Below are 21,538 nucleotides of genomic sequence, written 5' to 3' on the forward strand. Positions count from 1 at the left end.
TCCAAGAGGACTGTCATGTGCCTTTTACTGAGGAGTGACTTCTCTACCATAAAGGCCTGATTGGTGGAGTGCTGCAGAGATGGTTGTCCTTCTGGAAGGTTCTCCCATCGCCAAATAGGAACTCTGGAGCTCTGTCAGAGTGACCATCGTGTACTTGGTCACCTCCCTGACCAAGACCCTTCTCTGATTGCTCAGTTTGGCCAGACGGCCAGCTCTAGGAAGAGTCTTGGTGGTTCCAAACTTCTTCCATTTAAGAATGATGGAGGCCACTGTGTTCTTGGGGACCTTCAATGCTGCAGGAGTTTTTTGGTACCCTTCCCCAGATCTGTGCCTCAACACAATCATGTCTCGGAGCTCTACGGACAATCCCTTCATCGTCATGGCTTGATTTTTGCTCTGACATGCACTGTCAATTGTGGAACCTTTTTTATATAGACAAATCATGTCCAATCAATTGAATTTACCACAGGTGGACTCCAAACAAGTTGTAGAAACATCTCAAGAATGATCAATGGAAACAGGATGCACCTGAGCTCATAGCAAAGGGTCTGAATTCTTTTGTAAATAAGTGTTTTTCTGATTTAGATTTTTAGTACATGTGCAAAAATGTTTTCACTTTGTGGGGTATTTTGTGTAGATTGATGAAGGACAAATGTTAATCTACTTTAGAATAATGCTGTAACAAAATTTTAGAAAAGGGGGAAGGGGTCTGAATAATTTAATGGTACGGTCCTAAACTGTAATGGTACGGTCCTAAACCAACACTAGACACTATGGAACACAATACAATGTATGTATCAGATGCTCAACATGCTCTGCTCACTCTTACTGTAATGGTCCGGTCCTAAACCACACAAAAGCAACACTAGACACTATGGAACACAAATCTTTTACTATCTCATCCTGGAATATACAAGGTCAGAGGTCATCTGGCTTTGGCCTAAAGAGCAGGAACCTGGACTTGTTTAAAGACAGTCATCCTACAAGAAACATGGTATAGACGAGACAAACCCACTGGCTGGCCTCTAGGTTAGAGAGAGCTGGTAGTCCCATCCATTAAACTACCAGGTGTGAAACGGGGAAGACACTCAGGGGATATGCTAATCTGGTATAGAGCAGACCTAACCCACTATTAAATTAGTCAAAACAGGAACATTTTACATCTGGCTAGAAATGATCTCAACAGAGAAACATTTCTCATGTGTGCTACCAACAACATTTACCCCCAATAGAATCCCCATACTTTAACGATGACAGCTTCTCCATCCTGGAGGGGGACATCAACCATGTCCAGGCCCAGGGACATGTACTAGTCTGTGGTGACCTAATTGCCAGAACTGGACAAGAACCTGACACACTCTGCACACAGGGGGACAAAAACCTACCTGGAGGTGACAGTACTCCCTCCCCCATATGCCCCCCTAGACACAACTACGACAACATAACCAACAACAATAGGTCACAACTCCTGCAGCTCTGTCGCGCACACTGGGTCCGTACATAGTCTGTTAGGCTTCGAGGAGACTTTTATGGTAGGTACACCTACAGCTCATCTCTTGGCAGTAACACTGTAGACTACTTTATCACTGACCTCAACCCAGAGTCTCTGAGCGTTCAGTCAGCCCACTAACAGATCACAGCAAAATCACAGTCTACCTGAACAGAGCAATACTCAATCATGAGGCACCAAAGCCAAAAGAACTGCAGAATATTAAGAGATGCTAATGTATAGATGGAAGGAAACTAGTGTGGAAACCTACCAAAAAAGAGAGAGAGAACTAGGCAACAACAAATTCAATCCCTTGTAGACAACTTCCTGGACAAAACATTTCACTGTAATAGTGAAGGTGTGAACTTGGCAGTAGAAAGACTAAACCATATATTTGATCTTTCAGCTTCCCTATCAAATCAAAATATTTAAAGCAGACAACCTAAGAAAATTAACAATAATGACAAATTGTTTGATACAAAATGCAAAAACCTATCCAACCAAAAACAGAGAGACCCAGAGAACCTGAGCCTCGGCCTTCACTATGGTGAATCACTAAAACAGTTCAGAAATACACCACGGAAACAGAAGAAACAGCAGCATGTCAGAGTCCACAGACTCTAACCACTTGTGGGAAAAATGGAAAACACTAAACAAACAACCGCACGAAAAGTTATCTATCCAAAATGTAGATGTGTTGGTAAACCACTTCTCCAATCTTTTTGGCTCTATAACAAAGAACAAACAGAAAAACCATATACATGATCAATTACAAATCTTAGAATCAACTATTAAAGAATACAAGAACCCACTGGATTCTCCAATTACATTGAATGAACTACAGGACAAAATATAAACCCTCCAACCTACAGCCTGTGGTGTTGATGGTATCCTCAATAAAATGATAGTCCATGAATTATAATTGACAATTATATATATTTTTTTTTTAAATTTACCCCCTTTTCTCCTTAATTTTGTGGTATCCAATTGTTAGTACAACTCCCGTACGGGCTCGGGAGAGACTAAGGTCGAAAGCCATGCGTTCTCCGAAACACAACCCAAACAAGCCACACTGCTTAACACAGAGTGCATCCAACCAGCCAGCCGCACCAATGTGTTGGAGGAAACACCGTGCACGACCTGGTTAGCGCGCCCTGCGCCCGGCCCGCCGTGGGAGTCGCTGGTGTGTGATGAGACAAGGATATCCCTACCGGCCAAACCCTCCCTAACCCGGACGCCGCTCGGCCAATTGTGCGTCGCCCCTCAGACTTCCTGGTCGCGGCCGGCTGCGACAGAGCCCGGGCACGAACCCAGAGTCTCTGGTGCCACTACGATGCAGTGCCCTAGACCACTGCGCCACCAGGGAGGCCATACTTAAACTCTTTTAATATCATTCTCAGCTCCGACATCTTCCCCAATATTTGAAACCAAGGATTGATCACCCCAATCCACAAAAGATGGTAGTTATCACATGCATGTTAGCCTCTTCTTCTTTTCACCCTTCCTCCCCCTCCCTTGGCATTGTGGGAATATTGAGCTCCGTATTAGAAGGATCGTGGTCGTCTCTCCCCGTCTCTCTAGTAAATCGGTGACGGCTGCAGCGTTGAAGCAGGGCTGGGCTGCTGTGGTCATTCAGAGGTACTGGAGAGGTCATCTCACCAGACAGATCTTTAGAATGGTCCGGTCCTCCTCAATCATCATCCAAGCCTTCACTCGAGGCTGGATCGCCAGAAAACGCTATAAAAAGGTATTGTGCTGTGTCCTATCTGAAATAGATTTGATTTAGCTGTAGCTATCAACACATTATCTACCAACTGAGACGGCATTGGGAATTTGACTAGATGTCAGTAGTCTGTTTTTATTAATGGGTCTTTGTGTGTCAACTCGCAGATGGTGGAAGTGCAGAAAGCGCTGATCTTGCAGAAGTACGCCCGGGCATGGCTCGCCAGGAGACGCTTCCAGACCCTGCGGCGCCTGGTACACAACGTGCAGCTCTCCTACCGGTGCCAGCAGCTCAGGAAGAAACTGGAGGATCAGGTTAGAACGCCCCCCCCCCAAAAAAAACAGTACAACACTGACCTGGAAGAGGTGGGGTTAGTGGGGTGGAGTCTTGTTGGAAGAGGTGAGGTTAGTGTCTATCTTGTGTTGGTGTAACAGAGAACGTACTGTAAAATCACTCCACAGCTAACTTGAAACGTAGCAGATTGAGCCATCCATCTGGTGTTTGTTTTGTATAGCTCAATCGGTTTGCACGTTGTGGCGGTGAGGTAGAGGACCCTGGTTCAAGCCCGGTCAGAGGCATGTTCAGGCAGGCAGCGCTAAGCTAAGCTAACACACAGATGCCGGTTGAGACCAGGATCTTATTTTATTTATTTATTTACCTGTTATTTTACCAGGTAAGTTGACTGAGAACACGTTCTCATTTGCAACAATGACCTGGGGAATAGTTACAGGGGAGAGGAGGGGGATGAATGAGCCAATTGTAAACTGGGGATTATTAGGTGACCTCGACGGTTTGAGGGTCAGATTGGGAATTTAGCCAGGACACCAGGGTTAACACCCCTACTCTTACGATAAGTGCCATGGGATCTTTAATGACGTCAGAGAGTCAGGAAACCCGTTTAACGTCCCATCCGAAAGACGGCACCCTACGCAGGGCAGTGTCCCCAATCACTGCCCTGGGGCATTGGGATATTTTTTTACACCAGAGGAAAGAGTGCCTCCTACTGGCCCTCCAACACCACTTCAGCAGCATCTGGTCTCCCATCCAGGAACTGACCAGAAGCAAGCCAGCAGTGGTAATGCAGGGTGGTAATGCAGGGTGGTAATGCAGGGTGGTATGCTCCAGGGTGGTATGCTGCTGGCAAGGATCTTGTTCTGGTCTCTGTACAACGGGCCTGGGATAAATTTCCTGGTCTGGGTCTTAGTCTCAGCTCATGATCTCTGACTAGACCATAGTGTTTAGTCACTCAACTCGTGTGGTCAAGAAACACCACTGTATAGCATTTCTTTGATGTCTGTCCTTCCAGGGCAAAGAGAACTGTGGGTTGCTCGAGAGGCTGACAAGTCTGGCCGGTGCTCACGCCCAAGGTCTCGACAAGCTGCACAGTCTGGAGGCCCAGCTGGGGAAATCAGCCACTGAGAAGGCTGCGCTAGAGGAGCGAGAGAAGAAGAGCAAGGAGGACGCCGCCAAGACGATCGCCCAGCTTCAACAGGAAAAAGACGGGTTCATCGTGCAAAAACAGGACTTGGAAAAGAAGCTTGCAGATACAGCAACAGAGATGAAAGGTAAGAGAAAGGAAATGATGGCTCAGATTGTTCTCCCTTTTTAAACCTTGTTTAAAAAAAAGGTGGTCTGTAGTCCAGTTCAGGATTGCACTGGCATATATGATCTTGGTCCACCGAGCCGGATAACGCCGTTGCTATGGATTAGGATTGGGCGATATTTGGATAGTGTCGGATATCGAAGACAATTAAGAGCCCTCGTCGATGGTGACGACTTGCAGCACATAAAGAGCTTCAATAAATATGTTATAAACAATTTACAGAGTGCAAGAGTAGGGCAAAATGTGTTTTTTTCTCAATGTCATTGATTTTCTCCATATAACGTTCTCTCTTTTAAAAGCCTCATTGTGTGTTTTTCCTCCCCTCAATTTGATATGAATATGACTTCAGTTTTTATGCATTGCCGGCATTCTCCCTCCATGCTACTTCATGATCAAACAACACATTTATCAGACAGTTTGAAATTGTTTTGAATAATCTAGGACACAATAGGCTGACGGTAATAATGAGAGGTAAAACAACCAATAGCAAGAGAGAACAATTGAACAAGCAGTTTTTTTTTTAACGAAGCTTACAGTTAAGCAAAGCTTAGTGTAATTATAGATGCATGTATCCCTCTTCCTTGCCGTTGTGAAACAACCAAAAAACGAATCCTACTAATTAAAATAGCCTGAATACAAGCTAAAGTTACAAAGATAAAAAATAAAAAAAAACTCCCCCAAATAGGCTATTCTAATGAAGTGGGTAATGTCCTAAAGTTGCAGTTTTCAAATGGGAACCATTTTGAAAGTCAGTTTCTCTATCGGCCATTTTCTATCACCGCTTGATTTTGAAGGATAAATATTACAGGTAACGAGAAGTGAAATTGAGTAAACAATATGAAGATGGGAAATGTCGAATGAGAAGTCCAAAAGACTACTAAAATAAACTGTGTATAGTAGGCTTATTTCCAGAGCCTACTATTAGCAAGGTAGGCTACAACCCACCTATAAATATAGAAGCCTAGACCTACAAATTTGAATAAATGAATAATCAGCCAGTTGTGGGGGGACAGCAGAGTTCTGTGCTCTTCAGCCGGGCCCTTGATGATTTTACAAACCATATCACACGACACACAGCCAGGGGGAGGCTTCTTGACTGTCACTTGCGCGTCGGGACACACACACACACACACCTCTTTCGTGCCACAGCTCCAACAGAGGCGACTAAAAAAAAAAAAAAATTGTTAGCTCCAAAATATATTTAGTCATGAATCCTCTCGTCCCTCCCGGCGCATGTGAGCTTGCGCTAGCTGTCTTTTTAAAAGGTATTTCTTGCCAATAAGGGGCAATACCATCTTTATATCACCATGTTTTATGGGTACTTAATCACGATTGGACAGAGGTTGACATCACCCAAACCGACAAGTATGGGTCCAGAATATTATCCCGTTATAGTAATTTTATACTGTTTCACTTCTTTAATTTCTAGACGGCTTCGATCAAATCAAGACGACTCTGAAAGAAGATCTGGAACGAGAAGAAAGATTAAGGAAGTAAGAGTTGCTTCATGAACCTATACCGTTTTTTTAAACTTCTGAGCTGAGCTAAACCAAGCTGTACTGGGCTGTCCTGGTTACTCATCCACCATAGTAGCAGGAACAGTGGGAATATCTGAGCCAGTCCAGTAATGGTCAGGTCCAGTAATGGTCAGGTCAGGTCCAGTAATGGTCAGGTCCAGTAATGGTCAGGTCCAGTAATGGTCAGGTCCAGTAATGGTCAGGTCCAGTAATGGTCAGGTCCAGTCCAGTATGGGTCCAGTCCAGTATGGGTCAGGTCCAGTATGGGTCAGGTCCAGTATGGGTCAGGTCCAGTATGGGTCAGGTCCAGTATGGGTCAGGTCCAGTATGGGTCAGGTCCAGTATGGGTCAGGTCCAGTAAGGGTCAGGTCCAGTAAGGGTCAGGTCCAGTAAGGGTCAGGTCCAGTCAGTAATGGGTCCAGTCAGTAATGGGTCCAGTCCAGTATGGGTCCAGTCCAGTAATGGTCAAGTCCAGTAATGGTCAGGTCCAGTATGGGTCAGGTCCAGTAATGGTCAGGTCAGTACAATAATGGTCAGGTCAGTACAATAATGGTCAGGTCAGTACAATAATGGTCAGGTCAGTACAATAATGGTCAGGTCCAGTATGGGTCAGTATGGGTCAGGTCCAGTATGGGTCAGGTCCAGTAAGGGTCAGGTCCAGTATGGGTCAGGTCAGTACAATAATGGTCAGGTCCAGTAATGGTCAGGTCAGTACAATAATGGTCAGGTCCAGTAATGGTCAGGTCAGTACAATAATGGTCAGGTCAGTACAATAATGGTCAGGTCCAGTATGGGTCAGTATGGGTCAGGTCCAGTATGGGTCAGGTCCAGTATGGGTCAGGTCATGGTCCAGTACAGTATGGGTCAGTTCCAGTATGGGTCAGGTCATGGTCCAGTACAGTATGAGTCAGGTCCAGTATGGGTCAGGTCATGGTCCAGTACAGTATGGGTCAGTTCCAGTATGGGTCAGGTCATGGTCCAGTACAGTATGGGTCAGGTCCAGTATGGGTCAGGTCATGGTCCAGTACAGTATGGGTCAGGTCATGGTCCAGTATTGTGAAAAGGACACGATATTGATCTAGTTTAGTTTCTCAGGATTGCAGAGAACAACCTTGACCTGCAGAAGGAGGACCATGAGAAGGAGGTGGAGGTTCTGAGGGAGGAGAACAGGAGGCTGAAGGAGGAGAGAGTCCATCTGCTGAGACAGACGGAGGAGGGGGCGCAGGTCAACACTGATCTACAGGACCAGGTCATACAGCTCACCAAGCACGTCAAGGTGAGGTTCAAAGGTCATTGGTTGTACAGCTCACCAAGCACGTCAAGGTGAGGTTCAAAGGGTGAAGGATTACTTGACTGATGTATTGATTGATTGGTTGGTTAGTTCATTGATTGATTGATTTTTCCTCTTCCAAGGTTATACCTGAGTTACGGAAGGATCTTCATAACCTCCAAACCCAGAGAGATGATCTGGACCGGAGAATGAAGGGGCAGTCAGAAGAAGCAATAGGTACAGTAGGTCAACTTGGTTAATTCACACTACTGTGCCCTATACTGTCCTGGCGACCCATCCAATCGTAGTTGCTGATGCAGTGGAAAGGACAATGTGAAAAGAAAACATCCGAGCCAGTCCAGTGTGGTTTGGGTCCGGTCCAGTGTGGTTTGGGTCCGGTCCAGTGTGGTTTGGGTCCGGTCCAGTGTGGTTTGGGTCCGGTCCAGTGTGGTTTGGGTCCGGTCCAGTGTGGTTTGGGTCCGGTCCAGTGTGGTTTGGGTCCGGTCCAGTGTGGTTTGGGTCCGGTCCAGTGTGGTTTGGGTCCGGTCCAGTGTGGTTTGGGTCCGGTCCAGTGTGGTTTGGGTCCGGTCCAGTGTGGTTTGGGTCCGGTCCAGTGTGGTTTGGGTCCGGTCCAGTGCGGGTCGGGTCGGGTCCGGTCCAGTGCGGGTCGGGTCCGGTCCGGTCCAGTGCGGGTCGGGTCCGGTCCAGTGCGGGTCGGGTCCGGTCCAGTGCGGGTCGGGTCCGGTCCAGTGCGGGTCGGGTCAGGTCCAGTGCAGTTCGGGTCAGGTCCAGTTCAGGTCAGGTCCAGGGCGGTACAGTACAGTGTGGTTTGATCCGGTGCAGTGTGGTTTAGATCCAGTGCAGCGTGGGTCAGGTCCAGTACAGTGTGGGTCAGGTCCAGTACGGTTTAGATCCAGTACAGTATGGTTTAGATCCAGTGTGGTTCAGGTACAGGGTGGTTCAGCTCCGGTCCACTACAGGGTGGTTCAGGTCCACTACAGGGTGGTTCAGCTCCGGTCCACTACAGGGTGGTTCAGGTCGGCATGATGGTGTGAAAAAAGGATGAAGTGCTTCCAAAGGGTTTTGTTGTCAGGCCATGAATGTTTGACTCTTTTCCTACAGCTAAGATGAGTGTGATTACAAGACAACTTCTTGGTGTTATGATGGAAGGGGAGGTCATTTCCAGGTAGTGTAATTTCTATACATATGTAACTATATTAGTCTCTATACATATGTAACTATATTAGTCTCTATACATATGTAACTATATTAGTCTCTATACATATGTAACTATATTAGTCTCTATACATATGTAACTATATTAGTCTCTATACATATGTAACTATATTAGTCTCTATACATATGTAACTATATTAGTCTCTATACATATTTGGGACAATGATAGGTTCAATCCAGTTTACACATGTTTATTTGTTAAAAGGTTGGCCTCCGATGGGCCTGAACAGATATATGAAGCTGGGGATCTGTTGACGGCTTTTGATGGGCTGCAGAAAGCTACCAGGTCTGACACGTTTGGTTTTTCCCCATCCACTCTGGATCTCTACATTTAAGCTGGTCCCAGATCAGTTTGTGCTGTCTCCACAAACCCCTACTGGTCCCAGATCAGTTTGTGCTGTCTCCACAAACCCCTACTGGTCCCAGATCAGTTTGTGCTGTCTCCACAAACCCCTACTGGTCCCAGATCAGTTTGTGCTGTCTCCACAAACCCCTACTGGTCCCAGATCAGTTTGTGCTGTCTCCACAAACCCCTACTGGTCCCAGATCAGTTTGTGCTGTCTCCACAAACCCCTACTGTATGGTCATTGTCGTGATGCTTGCAATCCCAAGGTTGTGGGTTCAATTCCCACAGAGATCACATGTACTAAAAACGTATACACTCACTATGCTGAAGGTGTCTGTGGATGAAAGCAGCTGCTACGTGACATAATGTTAGCAGTGCTACTGTAACGATTCACATGGTTGTTCTGCTACGTGACATAATGTTAGCAGTGCTACCGTAACGATTCACATGGTTGTTCTGCCACGTGACATAATGTTAGCAGTGCTACTGTAACGATTCACATGGCCGTTCTGCCACGTGACATAATGTTAGCAGTGCTACTGTAACGATTCACATGGTTGTTCTGCTACGTGACATAATGTTAGCAGTGCTGGAAGTAACGATTCACATGGCCGTTCTGCCACGTGACATAATGTTAGCAGTGCTACTGTAACGATTCACATGGTTGTTCTGCTACGTGACATAATGTTAGCAGTGCTACCGTAACGATTCACATGGCCGTTCTGCTACGTGACATAATGTTAGCAGTGCTACTGTAACGATTCACATGGCCGTTCTGCCCCGTGACATAATGTTAGCAGTGCTACTGTAACGATTCACATGGTCGCTCTGGATAAGAGCGTCTGCTAAATGACTTAAATGTAAATGTAAATGTAAATGTTGTTCTGCTACGTGACATAATGTTAGCAATGCTACTGTAACGATTCACATGGCCGTTCTGCCACGTGACATAATGTTAGCAGTGCTACTGTAACGATTCACATGGTTGTTCTGCTACGTGACATAATGTTAGCAGTGCTACTGTAACGATTCACATGGTTGTTCTGCCACGTGACATAATGTTAGCAGTGCTACTGTAACGATTCACATGGCCGTTCTGCCACGTGACAATGTTAGCAGTGCTACTGTAACGATTCACATGGCCGTTCTGCCACGTGACATAATGTTAGCAGTGCTACTGTAACGATTCACATGGCCGTTCTGCCACGTGACATAATGTTAGCAGTGCTACTGTAACGATTCACATGGCCGTTCTGCCACGTGACATAATGTTAGCAGTGCTACTGTAACGATTCACATGGCCGTTCTGCCACGTGACATAATGTTAGCAGTGCTACTGTAACGATTCACATGGCCGTTCTGCCACGTGACATAATGTTAGCAGTGCTACTGTAACGATTCACATGGCCGTTCTGCCACGTGACATAATGTTAGCAGTGCTACTGTAACGATTCACATGGCTGTTCTGCCACGTGACATAATGTTAGCAGTGCTACTGTAACGATTCACATGGTTGTTCTGCCACGTGACATAATGTTAGCAGTGCTACTGTAACGATTCACATGGCCGTTCTGCCACGTGACATAATGTTAGCAGTGCTACTGTAACGATTCACATGGCCGTTCTGCCACGTGACATAATGTTAGCAGTGCTACTGTAACGATTCACATGGTTGTTCTGCCACGTGACATAATGTTAGCAGTGCTACTGTAACGATTCACATGGCCGTTCTGCCACGTGACATAATGTTAGCAGTGCTACTGTAACGATTCACATGGCCGTTCTGCCACGTGACATAATGTTAGCAGTGCTACTGTAACGATTCACATGGCCGTTCTGCCACGTGAAATAATGTTAGCAGTGCTACTGTAACGATTCACATGGCCGTTCTGCCACGTGACATAATGTTAGCAGTGCTACTGTAACGATTCACATGGCCGTTCTGCCACGTGACATAATGTTAGCAGTGCTACTGTAATGATTCACATGGCCGTTCTGCCACGTGACATAATGTTAGCAGTGCCTCTGTAACGATTCACATGGCCGTTCTGCCACGTGACATAATGTTAGCAGTGCTACTGTAACGATTCACATGGCCGTTCTGCCACGTGACATAATGTTAGCAGTGCTACTGTAACGATTCACATGGTTGTTCTGCCACGTGACATAATGTTAGCAGTGCTACTGTAACGATTCACATGGCCGTTCTGCCACGTGACATAATGTTAGCAGTGCTACTGTAACGATTCACATGGCCGTTCTGCCACGTGACATAATGTTAGCAGTGCTACTGTAACGATTCACATGGTTGTTCTGCCACGTGACATAATGTTAGCAGTGCTACTGTAACGATTCACATGGTTGTTCTGCCACGTGACATAATGTTAGCAGTGCTACTGTAACGATTCACATGGCCCTTCTGCCCCGATGTGAGGAATAAACCTTTCTGAGTGTTTAGAAAATAGACATCTCTATTTCTCACGGTGATCATTTGACATCCAAGGCTAGTGAATTAAGGCGTTGTTGGTCTGTCTGACACTGGTTGTTGGTCTGTCTGACTGTGTGACTTGTTTGTGACTGTGTGTGAGTGTTTGTCTGTTCGTCTGTCTGCCGGCAGAGTGCTGGAGAGAAAGCAGAAGGAACAGAAAGAGGTCTCCGACAGCCAGATAGAGGGGCTGACGTTCAAGGTGGAACACCTGCAGAACGAAAACAATCAGCTGCAGAAACTGTTCCAAGAAAAAATGTCTGTCAACGACAGCATCGGCCAGGAAGTGACCAGGCTGAACCAGGAAAACATGGTCATACCTGAACTGAAGCAGACGGTGTCGGAGCTACAACGACATAAACAGGAACTGGAAGAGCAACTGGAGGAGCAGACCAGAGGGATGACGGGTAGACACAGTACACTACACCATCACTTCGGCCTCGAGGTTCGGGGTCATTGTTATCCAGTCAACTCAGGAAGTCATTACAATCATTTATCTCTTATTTATTTTTTTTTAGAAAAAATTGAGGAGATATCAAAAAAGCTTCAGATGAATGTTGAAGAGGAAGCCTCCCAACGCAGGTACGGTGGTATATCCTCAAGCCCTGAAATCATGTACCAATATTCCATTGTCTGCAGATGCTTTTATCCAAAGCGATTTAAAGGACAGTGAGTGCATACATTTATACTGTGTATGTATATATATAATCCCAACGGGAATTGAACCCACAACCACTATCTCGACATGCTAGCACCACACCCTTACCAACTGAACCACAATCAAGCCGTCCTTACTATTCTGATCACGACTGACCCCCTAACCTCTCTGTTCAGGCTGTTGGAGCAGCATGAGCAGGTGGAGCGGGAGAAGGAGGAGGTGGAGAGGAGGGTGGAGGAGCTGGAGGAGGTGCTCAGGAGACAGAAGAACACGGAGACCGAGGCCAAGACCAGATTCACTCAGGAGGCATCACGACTCACTGCAGAGAACATGGTGTGTGACTGACTGACTGACTGTTTGTTTGTGACTAACTTTGTTTTTGACTGACTGTTTGACTGACTGTTTGTTTTTGACTGACTTTGTTTGTTTGACTGTTTGGGGCGGGCGGGCGGACTGTTTGGGGCGGGCGGGCGGACTGTTTGGGGCGGGCGGGCGGGCGGACTGTTTGGGACGGGCGGGCGGGCGGACTGTTTGGGACGGGCGGGCGGGCGGACTGTTTGGGACGGGCTCTTTGGGCGGACTGACTGACTGACTGTGTATGTAATTCACTTGTAATTCAGTCCTTGTGATATTTACGTTTTAATTCCAGGACTTTGAAGAACAGCTCGACATGAAGGATCGGTTGATAAGGAAGCTGCAAAATAAAATCAAGAGTCTTCAAACATCCGAGAAAGGTAACATGATTATGCACTGACAAAGTAAACTTCTGGTACATTCTATCTATCATTTGATATTCAGCTTTCCATTTCCTGTTTCTTTTGTGGTTTCTTCCTCAGCCAATCAAACGCCAGCGCCCACTATTCCCAAAGAATACCTCGGAATGTTGGAGTACAAGAGGGAGGATGAACCCAAGCTCATTCAATACATAATTCTGGGTAATGAAAACGTCACCATTCTGGGTACCGAACACGTCACCATTCTTGTTGGAGTTGACGTTGTTTTTAAAGTATCGCATGACCCCAGTGGTCTACATGGCCTAAGAAAATAGATCACACGAACCTTAAGAGGATGAACTAACAACTGGTTCTCACTATGAAAGTGTGACATCTCAAACAACAGCAGCAGTATACAGGGTTTGGCTCATGTCTGTAACTGGGTTGTGTTCATTAGGCATCAAATGGAAGAAAGACTGAAACAGGGAGGGACTACCTGCACTTGTCCAATAAGGAATGCCTACTTTTTGCACACAAAAAAAAAAAAAAGCTTTCCGTTGTGTGTCCTACTTAACACCACTCGGCTCTTTGTCAGACCTGAAGCCCAGGGGGTAGTGGTCAACATGATCCCCAACATGGCCGCCCAGCTTCTCTTCATGTGTGTCCGTTAATCTGGCCCATATTTGTAACTGTCCTATGTTTGCAGACCTGAAGCCCAGGGGGGTAGTGGTCAACATGATCCCCAACATGGCCGCCCAGCTTCTCTTCATGTGTGTCCGTTAATCTGGCCCATATTTGTAACTGTCCTATGTTTGCAGACCTGAAGCCCAGGGGGGTAGTGGTCAACATGATCCCCAACATGGCCGCCCAGCTTCTCTTCATGTGTGTCCGTTAATCTGGCCCATATTTGTAACTGTCCTATGTTTGCAGACCTGAAGCCCAGGGGGGTAGTGGTCAACATGATCCCCAACATGGCCGCCCAGCTTCTCTTCATGTGTGTCCGTTAATCTGGCCCATATTTGTAACTGTCCTATGTTTGCAGACCTGAAGCCCAGGGGGGTAGTGGTCAACATGATCCCCAACATGGCCGCCCAGCTTCTCTTCATGTGTGTCCGTTAATCTGGCCCATATTTGTAACTGTCCTATGTTTGCAGACCTGAAGCCCAGGGGGGTAGTGGTTAACATGATCCCCAACATGGCCGCCCAGCTTCTCTTCATGTGTGTCCGCCACGCTGACTACCTCAACGACGGAGCAAAGCTCAAGTCCCTCATGAACGCCATAATCAGCGGGGTTAAGAAGGTCATCACGGTAAGCTGAGCCAGCGCTCTATTCTGTTCCTATTCTGCATTTCACAGTTCTTCATACGACTCTGAAAACTCATAACAGGCCACTCACTGTAAGTTCTTCTTCTTTTGTCCCTGGGGGAATGAAAGACCTTGTTTACATTCAAATGAGGATGTTCTCAGGTTTTTTTTTTATGTTGTCATGTGTTTACCTGTCTCAGGATCACCAAGCAGACTTTGAATTGCTGTCGTTCTGGCTCTCGAACATGTACCACATGCTCAACTGTCTGAAGCAGTACAGTGGAGAGGAGGTACTCTACTGTTTTATACAGCACACCATCAGGGGTTCTATCCACAGATAATGTACCAGTCCATATGTTGTTTCATATTTACGTAGTAATACTCTGACGTCGAGATCTGTTGTAATTATTAGTATAAAATGTTAATTTTTATCCGGCGTTTTCCACAGGAGTTTATGAAACAGAACTCTCCGCGTCAGAAGAAGAATTGCTTACAGAACTTTGACTTGTCTGAACACAGACAGATCTTCAGTGATCTGGCCATCCGTATCTACCACCAGTTTATATCTGTTATGGAGAAGGATCTTATACCCATGATTGGTAGGTTACTCTCATAAGATGACAACATGATGTACAGTACCAGTCAAAATAGTTTGGACACATCTACTGATTCCAGGTTTTTTTTATTTTATATTTTTTACTCTTTTCTACATTGTAGAATAATCGTGAAGACATCAAAACTATGAAATAACACATGGAATCATGTAGGAACCCCCCAAAAAGTGTTAAACCAATCAAAATGTATTTTAGATTCTTCAAAGTAGCCACCCCTTTGCCTTGATGACAGCTTTGCACACTCTTGGCATTCCTACACGTAGTAGGAGGGTGTTGGTCCCACTAAGCCCAAACAAGATGGGATGGCGTATCGCTGCAGAATGCTGTGTTAGCCATGCTGGTTTAGTGTGCCTTGAATTCTAAATAAATTGCTGACCGTGTCGCCAGCAAAGCACCCCCACATCATCACACCTCCTCCATGCTTCACGGTGGGAACCACACATGCAGAGATCATCCTTTCACCTACTCTGCGTCTCACAAAGACACGGCAGTTGGAACCAAAATCTCTAATTTGGAGATTTCCACCAGTCTAATGTCCATTGCTCGTGTTTCTTGGTCCAAGCAAGTCTCTTCTTATTGGTGTTTAGTTGTGGTTTCTTTGCAGCAATTCGACCATGAAGGCCTGATTCACGCAGTCTCCTCTGAACAGTTGAAAGAAATTCCACAAATTAACTTTTAATAAGGCACAACTGTTAATTTAAATGTATTTCAAATCCAATTTAATTATATAGCCCTTGTTACATCAGCTGATATATCAAAGTGCTGTACAGAAATGCAGCCTGGTCAAATAATAATCACAGTGAACAGGTCAGGGTTCCATAGCCGCAGGCAGAACAGTTGAAACTGGAGCAGCAGCATGGCCAGGTGAACTGGGGACAGCAAAGTCATCATGTCAGGTAGTCCTGAGGCATGGTCCTAGGGTTCAGGTAGTCCTGAGGCATGGTCCTAGGGTTCAGGTAGTCCTGGGGCATGGTCCTAGGGTTCAGGTAGTCCTGAGGCATGGTCCTAGGGTTCAGGTAGTCCTGAGGCATGGTCCTAGGGTTCAGGTAGTCCTGAGGCATGGTCCTAGGGTTCAGGTAGTCCTGAGGCATGGTCCTAGGGTTCAGGTAGTCCTGAGGGCATGGTCCTAGGGTTCAGGTAGTCCTGAGGGCATGGTCCTAGGGTTCAGGTAGTCCGGGGGCATGGTCCTAGGGTTCAGGTAGTCCTGAGGCATGGTCCTAGGGTTCAGGTAGTCCTGGGGCATGGTCCTGGGGTTCAGGTAGTCCGGGGGCATGGTCCTGGGGTTCAGGTAGTCCGGGGGCATGGTCCTAGGGTTCAGGTCCTCCGAGAGGAAGAAAATGCTTAAATCCACAACAGGACACTGGATAAGACCGGAGAAGTACTCCAGAGGAGGGGTCGGGAGACACTGTGGCCCCATCCAGGGCCAAACAGGCAGGATATAACCCTTTGCAAAAGCACAGTCCCCAAACCACTAGAGGAATATCTTCAACCACCAACTTATCATCCTAAGACAAGGCCGAGTATAGCCCACAAACATCTCCGCCACGGCTAGGGATGGCATGTAAGGGCACCAGTAAGCCAGTGACACAGCCCCTGTAATAGGGTTAGAGGCAGAGAATCCCAGTGGAGAGAGGGGAACCGGCCAGGCAGAGACAGCACCTCATGAAGCTGGTTGAGAGAATGCCAAGAGTGTGCAAAGCTGTCAAGGCAAAGGGTGGCAACTTATATAAAATATATTTTGATTTGTTTAACACCTTTTTGGTTACTACATAATTCCATAGTTTTGATGTCTTCACTATTATTTTACAATGGTACTGTACATTGATATGATACATACATTGATAGTCACTTTCCATTAAATATTTGTAGAAATCCAAGAAAGTATTGTTATATAAAGGTTAAAAAGGGCAATAAAGGTTTTCATTCATTCACACATGCATACAGTACCTGTTGTACATAAGGAGTGTGTGTCTGTTTCCTCCAGTTCCTGCTATGCTGGAGCATGAGAGTCTCCAGGGAATCTCCAGTATGAAGCCTACAGGTTTCCGTAAGCGTTCCAGCAGTATCTATGAGGATCAGGAGATCTACACCATTTCTTCTCTCCTCCAGCAGCTCAGTCTGTACCACAGCACTATGAGTCAGCACGGCATGGAGGAGGGGCTGGTCAGACAGGTAGGGGGGGGGTCACTCAGGGTCTGGTCAGACAGGTAGGGGTGTATCAGACAGGTAGGAGGGGGGTCACTCAGGGTCTGGTCAGACAGGTAGGGGTGTATCAGACAGGTAGGAGGGGGGGTCACTCAGGGTCTGGTCAGACAGGTAGGGGTGTATCAGACAGGTAAAAGGGGGTCACTCAGGGTCTGGTCAGACAGGTAGGGGGTGTGTATCAGACAGGTAGGAGGAGGGGCTGGTCAGACAGGTAGAAGGGGGGGTCAGAAAGGTAGGAGGGGGGTGTCACTCAGGGTCTGGTCAGACTGGTAGGAGGGGGGGCAGGTCAGACAGGTAGGAGGAGGTGTCACTCAGGGTCTGGTCAGACAGGTAGGAGGAGGGGCTGGTCAGACAGGTAGGAGGAGGGGCTGGTCAGACAGGTAGGAGGAGCGGGGGGGCGCAGACATGTAGGAGGAGGGGCTGGTCAGACAGGTAGAAGGGGTATCAGACAGGTAGGAGCGGAGGGGGGTCAGATAGGTAGGAGGGGGTAGGGAGGGGGGGTCAGACGGGTAGGGGGGATTAGACAGGTAGGAGCGGGGGGGGGGGTCAGACAGGTAGGAGATGGGGGAGTCAGATAGGTAGGAGGGGGGTAGGGAGGGGGGTCAGACGGGTAGGGGGGATTAGACAGGTAGGAGCGGGGGGGGGTGTATCAGACAGGTAGAAGGGGGGTCAGAAAGGTAGGAGGGGCTGTCACTCAGGGTCTGGTCAGACAGGTAAAGGGGGGTCAGACAGGTAGGAGAGGGGGGGTTACTCAGGGTCTGGTCAGACGGGTAGGTTGTTCTTGGACCTCTATGATTTTCAGGTTATATTCGCATCTACCTGTGTTTATGTCTGACCATGTGTTGTCCCAACAGGCTGTGAAACAGACTTTCTTCCTGGTGGGAGCGGCCACACTCAACAACATCCTGCTACGCAAAGACATGTGCTCCTGTAGGAAGGGCATGCAGATCAGGTAGGGGTGTGTGTGATGAAGAAACAGAGGAAGAGATAAATCCTCCCCAGCAACACAGTGAAAGTTCCTACAACGTATGTTAAACGTAACACATATTTCAGGTACCTGTCTGTATGCTACTGTAGGTAACGTAGCCCCATGTTTCAGTTACCTATCTGTATGCTACTGTAGGTAACGTAGCAACATATTACAGGTACCTGTCTATATGCTACTGTAGGTAACGTAGCCCCATGTTTCAGTTACCTATCTGTATGCTACTGTAGGTAACGTAGCAACATGTTTCAGGTACCTGTCTGTATGCTACTGTAGGTAACGTAGCAACATATTTCAGGTACCTGTCTGTATGCTACTGTAGGTCACGTAGCAACATGTTTCAGGTACCTGTCTGTATGCTACTGTAGGTAACGTAGCAACATGTTTCAGGTACCTGTCTGTATGCTACTGTAGGTAACGTAGCAACATGTTTCAGGTACCAGTCTGTATGCTACTGTAGGTAACGTAGCAACATATTTCAGGTACCTGTCTGTATGCTACTGTAGGTCACGTAGCAACATGTTTCAGGTACCTGTCTGTATGCTACTGTAGGTAACGTAGCAACATGTTTCAGGTACCTGTCTGTATGCTACTGTAGGTAACGTAGCAACATGTTTCAGGTACCTGTCTGTAAGCTACTGTAGGTAACGTAGCAACATGTTTCAGGTACCTGTCTGTATTCTACTGTAGGTAACGTAGCAACATGTTTCAGTTACCTGTCTGTATGCTACTGTAGGTAACGTAGCAACATGTTTCAGGTACCTGTCTGTATGCTACTGTAAGTAATGTAGCAACATGTTTCAGTTACCTGTCTGTATGCTACTGTAGGTAACGTAGCAACATGTTTCAGTTACCTGTCTGTATGCTACTGTAGGTAACGTAGCAACATGTTTCAGGTACCTGTCTGTATGCTACTGTAGGTAACGTAGCAACATGTTTCAGGTACCAGTCTGTATGCTACTGTAGGTAACGTAGCAACATGTTTCAGGTACCTGTCTGTATGCTACTGTAGGTAACGTAGCAACATGTTTCAGGTACCAGTCTGTATGCTACTGAACGCCCCCTAACCGCTAGGCTGCCTGTTTTGCAGGTGTAACATCAGTTACCTGGAGGAGTGGCTGAAGGAGAAGGACCTCGTGCAGGGTACCAGTGCCATGGAAACTCTGAAGCCTCTGTGTCAGGCTGCCTGGCTACTGCAGGTCAACAAGACCACTGAAGACGACGCCAAGGAAATCGTAGAACAATGCTCTGAACTCAACACTGTGCAGGTACTGAAGGACGATGTACTACAGGGTTCCCCAACTAGTGGCCTACGGGGGGGGCCCCCCCAAGTTTTCTGAGCAAAAATAAATATACTTATTATTATTATTTTTTTTTACATTTTATTGTTGGACAGTAAACACTGTTAAAAGCACCAGGAAATAAGCACCAAGTGATTTTAATTTAGCAAATCAGTTTTCAACTATTCCCACGCGTAATAGAGAGATGTGTATACAATCACATGTAAGCAAGGTTTGAAATTATTTTAGTCAAATATATCTGTTTGTGTATTTCTTGCGGTCAATTTGCAGTCTGTAAATTTATTAGTAATTATGTTCCGGTCCTCCGACGATCTGCTCAAGAAAGGATCGTCCCACGACTGAATCTAGTTGATGTTTCTTGCTGTACTACATTACCCATAATGCTTTGACAAGAAGCTAACAAAATGTTGTACCCTATCCTTACAGATACTTAACACAGGCAGTACTTTAGATTTACTGTTTTTGTGTGAATATTACTCAGTCAATGACAGAACCTTGTTTATTGTCCTGTTCTAGATTGTCAAGATTCTGAATTCTTATACTCCCATTGATGATTTTGTTCTAGATTGTCAAGATTCTGAATTCTTACACTCCCATTGATGATTTTGTTCTAGATTGTCAAGATTCTGAATTCTTATACTCCCATTGATGATTTTGTTCTAGATTGTCAAGATTCTGAGTTCTTACACTCCCATTGATGATTTTGTTCTAGATTGTCAAGATTCTGAGTTCTTACACTCCCATTGATGATTTTGTTCTAGATTGTCAAGATTCTGAATTCTTACACTCCCATTGATGATTTTGAGAAAAGGGTGGCACCGTCGTTTGTCCGCAAAGTTCAGGTAAGGTGTAAATGTGGTTCATGTGCACCTGAATTATTGTGAAATTATTTTAATCACAGCAGACAGTCCAAAACCATGAACTAAATTTAAGAAATGAATGTTTTTCCCTTGTCCTCAGGGCTTGCTCCAGGACCGTGAGGGGGGATCCTCCCAGTTGATGTTAGACACCCAGTATCGTTTCCAGGTCACCTTCCCCTTCACCCCGTCCTCTCAGGCCCTGGAGCTACTACAACTGCCATCCAGCCTCAGACTGGGCTTCATCACCAGGATCTAACCCCTGACCTCTGGGGGAGGCGGTAGCCTTGACTTTAGAGAAGCGGTCCATTAACCTAAAGGTTGCTGGTTTGAATCCCAGGGATGACGGGGGAAAAGCTGGCAGATGTGAGGTGTCTACCAGCATCTCGGGTGTCACCAACTACCATTGTAGCCAAATAGCCTTTTTTTTTAAATGATTAGTGCTTTTCATGTACACTGGTAATACAGTTTGAAATAAATATTACTCTGACATCTGAATTTTGACCTAAATGCTGTTGCAGAGCTAAATGCTTGGGAGTACAGTGAGAAACTACTTCTCAGCTGGATGAGATGAGAAATGCAGTTCTGCAGAAAACGGTTTTAAGTTCAATATCAAACTGCTGTTTTTTTTGTAGTAAATTCAAATGTCTACTCAATGTTTTGGAGTAACATGCACAGTACATCAAATGTCTTTTTTTGTTTTGTTTTCAAATATATATATTTTGTAAATCATACTGTAGAAGTATTTTTGTATCTTAAATAATATACTGAACAAAAATATAAACGGAAACATGCAACAATTTCAGAGATTTTAGAGTTACAGTTTATACAAGGAAATCAGTCAATTTCAGTAAATTCATTAATCTATGGATTCCACATGACTGGGAATACAGATATACATCTGTTGGTCACAGATACCTTAAAGGTAGGGGTGTGGATCAGAAAACCAGTCAGTATCTGGTGTGACCACCATTTGCCTCATGCAGCGCGACACATCTCCTTCACATAGAGTTGATCAGGTTGTTGATTGTGGCCTGTGGAATGTTGTCCCACTCCTCTTCAACGGCTGTGTGGAGTTGCTGGATATTGGCGGGAACTGGAACACGCTGTCGTACACTTTGATCCTATTCATGCTCAATGGGTGACATGTCTGGTGAGTATGCAGGCCATGGACGAACTGGGACATTTTCAGCTTCCAGGAATTGTGTACACAGCCTAGCGACATGGGGCT

General features: G+C 46.1%; 1 protein-coding gene across 3 annotated transcripts in view; it reads left to right on the top strand.

Annotated features, from left to right (window-relative positions):
* Positions 1-21,109, top strand: part of myo5c (myosin VC) — a 69,961-nt gene extending 48,852 nt beyond the window's left edge. The window contains exons 20-40 of one of the 3 annotated variants that reach the window (XM_064929149.1): positions 3,071-3,236; positions 3,380-3,526; positions 4,519-4,777; positions 6,245-6,308; positions 7,428-7,608; positions 7,746-7,839; positions 8,725-8,788; positions 9,044-9,124; positions 11,802-12,076; positions 12,188-12,251; positions 12,504-12,660; positions 12,977-13,061; positions 13,164-13,262; positions 14,195-14,349; positions 14,546-14,635; positions 14,794-14,944; positions 16,944-17,131; positions 18,019-18,116; positions 19,240-19,417; positions 20,212-20,292; positions 20,411-21,109. In XM_064929149.1, coding sequence (XP_064785221.1) covers positions 3,071-3,236; positions 3,380-3,526; positions 4,519-4,777; positions 6,245-6,308; positions 7,428-7,608; positions 7,746-7,839; positions 8,725-8,788; positions 9,044-9,124; positions 11,802-12,076; positions 12,188-12,251; positions 12,504-12,660; positions 12,977-13,061; positions 13,164-13,262; positions 14,195-14,349; positions 14,546-14,635; positions 14,794-14,944; positions 16,944-17,131; positions 18,019-18,116; positions 19,240-19,417; positions 20,212-20,292; positions 20,411-20,566 — 2,833 coding nt within the window. In that variant the 3' untranslated portion in view covers positions 20,567-21,109. The other 2 variants (XM_064929150.1, XM_064929151.1) reach the window with 2 other exon arrangements.
* Positions 21,110-21,538: the final 429 nt, after the last annotated feature.

The sequence above is a fragment of the Oncorhynchus masou genome, chromosome 22 (assembly GCF_036934945.1).
Source record: "Oncorhynchus masou masou isolate Uvic2021 chromosome 22, UVic_Omas_1.1, whole genome shotgun sequence".
NCBI classification, from domain to species: domain Eukaryota; kingdom Metazoa; phylum Chordata; class Actinopteri; order Salmoniformes; family Salmonidae; genus Oncorhynchus; species Oncorhynchus masou.